This window comes from Podarcis bocagei, assembly GCF_964188305.1.
Source record: "Podarcis bocagei genome assembly, chromosome: 2".
In the NCBI taxonomy this organism is placed as follows: domain Eukaryota; kingdom Metazoa; phylum Chordata; class Lepidosauria; order Squamata; family Lacertidae; genus Podarcis; species Podarcis bocagei.
Genome location: NC_138126.1, coordinates 12,517,576 through 12,526,913, shown reverse-complemented (window position 1 = coordinate 12,526,913; position 9,338 = coordinate 12,517,576). Strand labels below are relative to the sequence as shown.

Genomic DNA, 9,338 nt, shown 5'->3' with positions numbered 1-9,338 from the left:
TGTGAAATTGTTCCTCTCCTGGAAATTTACCTTTCTGAATCGGTTTTATGTATAACACAACATCTGAGGAAGTAAAAAGATATAAAGTGTAAGGGCAACACTCTTCCACCAGAAATAAATATCCATACAAAAGTGGCATCCTTAAATTCAAGCACAATTATTAAATATTAATTAAATTGTACAGAAAATAATTAAAAACAAGAAAATCATAGGAAGAATCTATGAAAATAACTAAAGCTTTAAAACTCAGCAATCATAAAGCAAGCTTACAAATAAGAGAATAAAAATATTCAGCATGAATCCTGCTGGTCTCTGAACTTTGTCCCTAAATTGGGCTCTACATTGGAGGACTGGAGGGGAGGCAGAGCAATAGGAATCCCGTAAAAGGAGGCAGAGGGGAGATGGAGGCAGCCTTAACATCTTCCCCAAGTAAAGTGGTGGGGGGAATCATTAAAGCCAAAATTGTGAAACACAAGGAGAAGCGAAGTTTGATGAGGAAGGATTGGCAGAGCTCTCAGGCAAAAGGAAGCCCTTCCTCACAAACCTTCTACAAATCTTTAAGGTTCTTCACAAGCATAATTGTGCCCTTTGGGGCTCATGTGCTCTTGCTTCCACTCTCAATGGGGGAACTCTCAGGAGATCTTGAAGGCTGAAGCCCTAGATATGGCAGCTGCAGGGGGACGTCTGAGGAGGAGGCGGCTCAGGCCTTGGCTCCACGGCTGAGAAAGAAGCCTGAGCAGGAGGCAGAGGGGGAACTGGGGGCTTCTGAATGCCCTTTGACTCCATACAGAGCAGAAGAACCTCCAAAAGGACAAACTCAGATTGTGCAGACAGGGAACCACAAGGAAAAGGAGGTTTCGTATAACTGTAAACCGATGCACATGGAAGGAAAAAATCCTGACTTTGCTCTACACTCTGGTTCAGGCTTTCTTTACAGGATCCAGCATCACAATATACATGGGCCATTCAGGGGGACAGGAAATGAAGGCTGGAGCAGGAAGAAGGAAGGTATCCTGGGGTTACTCAATTCCATGCAATAAGAGCCTGGCATGTTCAGTTCTGAAGAAGTAACAGAATTCCCAGTGTGAAATCCTGGCAGCCAGTTTTCATTACCTTTAAGTTGTTTCATTGCATCCTCCACAAAATCACAGGATTCCAAGATCCTGTTCCTCAGTTCTGGAGGGAAAGCCAGTGGCTTCTCTGGACTCTCTCTCTTCTCATACCTGGTGAAAAGAAAAACAATGAATGGCCCCATCTCCCTAATTATTGCAGGAGATCTCAGTAACATGAACAAAGTTGAAGTTCATTTCGCAACAGGTAATTTTCAGGATTCAGCTTCATCTCTTGACACCCTCCTCCAAGCCCTGGTCAGTGGCTTCGTAAGGATGCTAAACAGCACAAGGGACAAGATGTAACCCCAAGCGACACCACCGGAGGGCTCCCATGGCTTCAAACTATGCTGCCCCCAACAACTTTCTGGGAAGGTCCCAGGATGGAAGAACCAAAGCCCTGAGGTGGAATGCCTGCAATCCCTCCCTCCCTGAGCCAGAGGATGTGAGCTGCCCAGCGGTCAAGGAAAACAACCTCCACCCTCCCTTCACCGTCTCTCTCACCCAGGAAGGGCCCAATTCCTGCCCCATGGGAGTCTCCCTCTAGAGGCATAAAACAACTAGACTTTCACCCCCAACTCAAGACCACCTTCAGCTTCTCAAGGTGGAAACGCTCCCAAGAAAAAGAAGCCACCCATTCTAGACCAACAGACCTTCCCTCCCTCAGTGCCTCAAAGGGGCTGAGTTACCAGAGTTGGGGGGCTTCTAGTTGGACACTGAAATATGTCCTAAACTCTTCCGAAGCATCTTTGGGACTTTCTCTTCTAGATGTTTGAAATTACCAAAAAGTCCATGAGCAGAAAGTGCAAGAGAAAGAAAAGAGCCCCCATCCCTTTGTGAATTGATGTGGGGAGGGAGGGAGGAGGCAGTTGACCTTGGAGGGAGAATTGGGGGGCTACAAGTTCAGAAGAGGGGGCTCTACTTTTACCTGTGAGGTGCTGCAGGGAGTGAGTCCTCCAGTCTCCCCCCTGCAGCCCCTGGAGGGCCATGTCTGAGGTTCTTGCATCTCAGCTTCAAAGAGTGATGCTAATGGAAATGAGCCAGATCCACTTACCTCTGCAAGGTCCTTCTCACATCCTAGAGGGAAAAAGAGAAGGGAATTCACTGCACACCACAGGCCACACTAGGAAGGCCCCCTCAGACCCTGGAGTGGAGGAACAGCCTGGCCCTCAGATGTCAGTCTGCCTGGCACATGCCAAGGTTTTGGGGAGGGATGGCGGAATCAGCCAGTTTTGGTTTCTCACAGCTTTTATTTTTCAAATCTGAAATTATTAATTGTTCTGAGATTTCAAGTTCTCCACATTTCCATATTTTAATAACTTTAATCCAGTTTGCATTGTGCTATTCAGACAAACATAAGCCTACAGGATAATCCTGCCACGGCACTGTCCCAGTCCCCAAATTTCAAATTCTATTTTCCATCTGGAAATAAAAAAACCACCTGCTTGGCAGGGGGTTGGACTCGATGGCCCTTGTGGTCTCTTCCAACTCTATGATTCTATGATTCTATAAAATGTCTCCAAAGTGGTAATAAAACAACTCCATGTTTCTTTGGGCTCATCCACACTTCTGCTTTTCCTGTGCCCAGAAAACACGAGTCCAAGTGGTTTTCCTTTGCCCTGCCGCTTTCCCTTGGGAAAAACCTGCTCCTTCGTGCAACATCAAAGCAAACGTCAATCCGGAGAAAACCTGGCTGAGGTTTGCTCTAATTCAGCAGTAAACAGTGGGTTTTCCTTGGAGGAAAGGGGTGGGACAAGCAGCAGTCTGGATGAGTCCCTCTGTCTTGCTCTTTGGTCACTGTGACTGAGCACCATTTTGGGCCAATCTGTATCCATGAGGAAGGGGATCAACCCAGAAGTTGTGCAGGAAAAAGGAAGAGAAGCTTGGTCAAGAGACTGGCTCATGTTGGAAGGAGGCCTGAATCCTCGGTGAAGCCCCTCAAAGGGCAGGAAGGCAGCATTGCCAAGACGGAAGAGCAGAAGATCATCTTCTCTTCCATCAAGAACACAGACGAATCTCTAGTCTGCATTCAGGTGAGTTAAGCATCCCAGGTCTCTTGGGTCTTCCTGTCCATTACAAACCTGACTAGAGGCTCCATCATCTCAGCCCCTGCACTCCTTGCATACATGAAAGGGGCAGCCTTTTCCTGGAGCCCAGCCTTGGGCTGTTCCTGCCACCATCTTACCTGCAGGAGTTCACTCGCTGGCTGCTGACTCTTCTCCTCCATCTCCTGGATGATCCTCTCAAGAGAAGAGAGTTTCCTGGAGAGTTTGGCCAGTTGCTCATCCCTTCTCCCTGCAATCTCCTTCTCCACCTCTTCCACGTGTGTCAACAGACGTTTTTCTTGCTCTTCCAGGAACTGGCGCAGTTCTCTGAACTTCTCCACAGTCTTCAGCCTCTCCGTTTCTGTTAATTTCTGCAAGAAAAGAGGAGGTCTGAGTGTGGAAGGTGCTCAGCCTTCAAAACATCAGGAAGAGAATTGTGAGAATTCCACAGGGAGGACACTTTTGATTTTTCAGAGACATGAAATCTCCAGTTACTAAAGAAGTATCCCTTTATTTTGAGGGGAGGCCCTCTCCATTGCTGTTTCTGTTGACTTCTATTTTGCAGAGGGCTACAGCCTAAAGGAAGAAGCATTTTTTTCTAGCCATGGATATGTGGGATGTAAAAACGTATTGCAAGCAAATACAACAGTCCTACAATGCACATGCTGGGGAATGCTTTGTATCACTCAGGAGAAAACTTGCTAGTTCCTCCTGAGCTGGGACAGACTTCCTTTGCATGTGAGTGAATGTGAGTGTGGCCTGTTCTTGGGAGAGGAGCACACGGCCTCCATGTTCTGCTCTGTGTCTTCTCCATTGTGTGTTCCTAAGAGTTAGGAGAAGTGACTGCTCAGTCGCAGTCACTTGAGACTATTTCTCTTATGGGATAGTTCACATAGTTATATGTTGTTCTGTAAATTAAGCCTGCCTTCAGGAATCTCACTGTGAACTGGATGATTGTAAGTAAACTAGTTTTATGTTAACTTTAATCAGATGGCCGTGTCTATTCTTTTAGGAGGGATATAAAAAAGGGAAACCAGGAATCATAATAGTGAGGCTCAGATGAGCCTGCAACTAGCTAACCGCTGTGTTATTTAAAAGGGGGATTATTTAGCAACTCTGCTAAGTTATAGAACTTGCCGGCGAAAGTTATGGATATAATAAAATAATATATCTTCTCCTGCCTCCCTAAACATCCCCACAGGATATTCCCTGCATGATTTGGGGAATGGCATAACCAGAGTTCATAGCTGTCCAGAGAACGTCCATGGACATAAAACACCCTCAGTTTAGACTGGGACCATTGAGGTGTAGGAAGGCAACAGAAACAGGAGAATGAGGAGAAAGCGCAGAGTTTATCCCCGTAGCTCCCTGAATTTCCTAAAGATGAACAATAGCGCACATTTAGAAAGACAACTCTTTAGTAATATTGATGGCAAATCAGGATTTGAATTGACCTGCTTCCACCCTCTCAGCTCACAATTCCTCAGGCTTCTCCTTCACTGCTATTCATGTAATAAACAACAATGGAAAATAAACCCAAATTAGCTGCATTCAAAAGTGAATTTACCTGCCGTAATTTACTATTGCTGAAAAAATATGGAGAATGAAACAGAGCAATCTTTTGAAATTCTCACCTCTGAATTTTTCAAGGTTGAACAAGCCAGGTAATGTTCACAAAAAATGTATTTATGAAGGTAAAGTACATTTCAAAATATTTATACAAGGAGGTAGCCACCCTAACATCTGATTCATTTTCAGAATGATAAATTAATAAACAGTGATATGGAAAAAGGAGAAATGGGGAGAAGCTCAAATGGGCAGATTTCCCCATCCCTCCTCAGTCCTGACTCGACTCTTCAAGTGCTTGTTCCCTCCCTAATAATAAGAGTGGCACTTACAAGGAGGTCTTTGCTTTCCTTCTCCAGGGCTGCTTGATAGGCCAGAATTTCCTCTCTCTCTTTCCTCAGAATCTCCAGGCGGCGACAGATCTCTCCCTAAAGAGAAAAGAAAAAAATATGGTTTGATTGAGACACACAGAGAGGAGGTGAATAGTATGCTGGCTTCTTGCGCCCAGTGGTCTTGCTATAATAGCAGAGTAGTTTTTTCGAGGAAATAAAAGTCCAGAGGTTTTCAACCTGTTTGGGTCTTGGCTCCCTGGACCAGCTACCTTTTTTCTCTGCCAGCCCTGTGGGGCTCAGGGACCCAGTTAGGTCACCCCTTGCTTACAGACTTCTACCGAGTCTTTGCAGATGCTTCTCAGGGATATCAAGGGAGATCCCTTTGTCCCCCTGGAAGAGAGAAATACTTCAACTCCCTCCTCCCAAACCTCAGGCTCCCCCCTGGGCTGCTTTTTACATAATAAACAACCACCAATTCATGCCATGCCTACTTTGGACCTGAGAATTAAAAATAAAACCTCCCAAGTAGAATCCACAGGTATTTCTCCCCCTCCAGATCCAGGGATCTCCTACCTTGTATTCCTGGAAAGCCTCCTTCAGAGGAATCACCTCGTGGTTTTTGTGCTCCTTGGATCTGTCACACACCACGCAGATGGGGGCTTCATCCTCCTTGCAGAAGAGCTTCAGGGGCTCCTGGTGATCCTCGCAGACTCCTCCTTTCCCTCCTTCCTCCTTTCCCTCTTGAAGGCTGAGATTCTCGATTAATTCCACGAAGTTTGCCAGTTGCCGGTTGGGGATGAGGCTCCTTCTCTGGACTCTTTCTCTGCACTGAGGGCAGGAAGCCTCTGCCTCCGATTCCCCCCAGCACTGGATCAGGCAGGATCGACAGAAGTTGTGCCCACACTCTGGGATGGTCACTGGATCCTTGAAGTAATCCAGGCAGATGGAGCAAGTGGCTTCATCACGGAGACGCTGGATGTGACCCTCAAAAGCAGCCATGGCTCCCTCTCACCAAAGATCCGAGTTAAGTTTCACTTTCTCCGTTTTCAGGCACTGGGAGTTTCCCTTCCTGGAAATGACTCAGTGAACATGTGATCTTTATTTTTTTTTTTTTAAAAAAAAGTCTCCAGGTCTTTGCAGTTCCTGAATATAATAATAATAATAATAATTTATTATTTGTACCCCACCCATCTGGCTGGGTTTCCTCAGCCACTCTGGGCGGCTTCCATAGAAACAAAAAATACAGTAAAATATCACAGATTAAAAACTTCCCTGAACAGGGCTGCCTTAAGATGTCTTCTAAATGTCAGGTAGTTATTTATCGCTTTGACATCTGATGGGAGGGCGTTCCACAGGGCAGGCGCCACTACCGAGAAGGCCCTCTGCCTGGTTCCCTGTAGCTTTGCTTCTCACAATGAGGGAACCGCCAGAAGGCCCTCGGCGCTGGACGTCAGCGTCCGGGCAGAATGATGGGGGTGGAGACGCTCCTTCAGGAAAAAATAATGAAAACCTGTCAAATGTTCAAACCTGTGAATGCTTCTCTCTGTGAGGGAGCCTTCCCAAACCCGCTGAAAGAGGCGGTTATCAAACCACTTCTTAAAAAAATAAATCTTTAGATGCGGCCACGATGGCCAACTATCGCCCAGTCTCAAACCTTCCATTCTTGGCCAAGGTGATTGAGCGAGTGGTTGCCGAACAGCTCCAAGCACACCTGGAGGATGTGGACCATTTGGATCCCTTCCAATCGGGATTCAGGCCTCACCATGGGACTGAAACTGCCTTGGTCGCGCTGGTTGATGATCTCCAGCGGGCTAGGGAGAAAGGTGAGAGCTGTTTCCTAGTTCTGCTGGATCTCTCAGTGGCCTTTGACACCATCGACCATAACATCCTTCTGGACCGTCTTGAGGGGCTGGGAGCTGGGGGGACTGTCATACAGTGGTTCCGCTCCTTCCTCCTGGGCCGTGTTCAGAAAGTGGTGGTGGGGGATGAGTGTTCAGACCCCTGGGCTCTCACTTGTGGGGTGCCTCAGAGTTCTGTCCTCTCCCCCATGCTTTTTAATATCTATATGAAGCCGCTGGGAGAGATCATCAGGGGGTTTGGGCTGGGTGTTCATCAGTATGCGGATGATACCCAGCTCTACCTCTCTTTCAAATCAGAACCAGTGAAGGTCCTGTGTGAGTGCCTGGAGGAGGTTGGAGGATGGATGGCGGATAACAGATTGAGGTTGAATCCTGACAAGACAGAAGTACTGTTTTTGGGGGACAGGGGGCGGGCGGGTGTGGGGGACTCCCTGGTCCTGAATGGGGTAACTGTGCCCCTTAAGGACAAGGTGTGCAGCCTGGGAGTCATTCTGGACTCACAGCTGTCCATGGAGGCACAGGTCAATTCTGTGTCCAGGGCAGCTGTTTACCAGCTCCATCTGGTACGCAGGCTGAGACCCTATCTGCCCATGGACTGTCTCACCAGAGTGGTGTATGCTCTAGTTATCTCCCGCTTGGACTACTGCAATGTGTTCTATGTGGGGCTACCTGTGAAGGTGACCCAGAAACTACAACTAATCCAGAAAGTGGCAGCTAGACTGGTGACTGGGAAAGGCCGCCGAGACCACATAACACCCGTCTTGAAAGACCTACATTGGCTAGGTCTAAGTCCTAAACGGCTTCGGTCCAGTATACCTGAAAGAGCATCTCCACCCCCATCGTTCTGCCTAGACACTGAGGTCCAGTGCCGAGGGCCTTCTGGCTGTTCCCTCATTGCGAGAAGTGAGGTTACAGGGAACCAGGCACAGGTGCCTTCTCGGTAGTAGTGCCCACCCTGTGGAACGCCCTCCCATCAGAAGTCAAGGAAATAAACAACTACAGTGGTACTTCGGGTTACATTCGCTTCAAGTTACAGACTCCGGTAACCCAGAAATAGTACCTCAGGTTATGAACTTTGCTTCAAGATAAGAACAGAAATCGTGCTCTGGCAGCACGGCGGCAGCAGGAGGTGGTGGTTAGCTAAAGTGGTGGTTAGCTAAAGTGGTGCTTCAGGATAAGAACGGACCTCCAGAATGAATTAAGTACTTAACCCGAGGTACCACTGTACCAGACTTTTAGGAGACATCTGAAGGTAGCCCTGTTTAGGGAAGTTTTAATATTTGATGGATTATTGTATTTTAATACTTTGTTGGAAGCTGCCCAGAGTGGCGGGGTATAAATAATTTATTATTATTATTATTATTATTATTATTATTATTATTATTATTAAGTCTGTGCTGACCTTCCTCCTCCTCCTCCTTCTTTGGCGATCACTTGTAGCTGAGTAAGATTGTCTTCCATAAACACGTTTTTAACAATAAGCCGTGACTGTGGAGGCCATTTCTGGACCCACACGTCCTTCCACAATGGGGACATTGGTTTCCGGGCGGGAGTTAATCATGGTGTGGATTTGCCTAGCGTGCCTTCCTCTTAGCGTGTTTCTTCCTTGGGTCCTGAGTTCAAATGTCTTCAAAGCCCGTGACACCATTGGTAAAGGCTGTTCTCCAATTGGAGCACTCGCAGACCAGTGTTTCCCAATTGTTGGTGTTTATACTACATTTTTAAAAAATTGCCTTGAGAGAGTCTTTAAACCTCTTTTGTTGACCACCAGCATTACGCTTTCCATTTTAAAGTTTGGAATAGAGTAGTTGCTTTGGAAGACAATAATCAGGCAACCGAACAATGTCTTTAACTGTTTTAATTCCCAGCTGATATTAAACAGGTGCTCAGGGCTCATGAATTCTAGGCGCCCCTTGTTAAAAGTGGTTTTCTGCGTTGTGAAGCAGAACTTGTTAAAAAAGAAAAGAAAGACGCATAAGAATTGGAAGGGACCACGAGGATCATCAAGGCAACGGGATTAGAACCCATGACCCTGGGATTTAAGAATCTCATGCTCTACCAACTGAGCTTTCCTAAATAGCTTATATCTCTGAGCCCTTGCCCCCTTGGCTGATAAAAAACAGGGACACCCGGCTGGGCCCGAGGGGGTGGCATATCCTCCAACATTACTCCGATGAAAATAGGGGTGCCCTATTCTAATAATATTAATAATATTTATGCCCCGCCCATCTGACTGGGTTGCGCCAGCCACTCTGAGCAGCTTCTAACATATATAAAACATAATAAAACATTAAACATCAAAAAACTTCCCTATACAGGGCTGCCTTCAGATGTCTTCTAAAGGTTGTATAGTTACTTATCACCTTGGTTCTGGTGTCGCATAACTCCATACCCTCCAACATTTCTCTGACAAAAAGCGGGACGTCC

The 9,338-nt window shown here is 46.7% G+C and overlaps 1 protein-coding gene across 1 annotated transcript in view; it reads right to left on the bottom strand.

The window, feature by feature from the left end:
• Window positions 1-6,163, bottom strand: part of LOC308581239 (zinc finger protein RFP-like) — a 32,653-nt gene extending 26,490 nt beyond the window's left edge. Inside the window, exons 1-6 of the mRNA XM_081183769.1 lie at window positions 5,626-6,163; window positions 5,053-5,148; window positions 3,295-3,525; window positions 2,164-2,186; window positions 1,114-1,223; window positions 31-63 (exon numbers count right to left, since the gene is read on the bottom strand). Coding sequence (XP_081039895.1) covers window positions 31-63; window positions 1,114-1,223; window positions 2,164-2,186; window positions 3,295-3,525; window positions 5,053-5,148; window positions 5,626-6,051 — 919 coding nt within the window. The 5' untranslated portion in view covers window positions 6,052-6,163. The remainder of the gene's footprint in view (window positions 1-30; window positions 64-1,113; window positions 1,224-2,163; window positions 2,187-3,294; window positions 3,526-5,052; window positions 5,149-5,625) is intronic.
• Window positions 6,164-9,338: the final 3,175 nt, after the last annotated feature.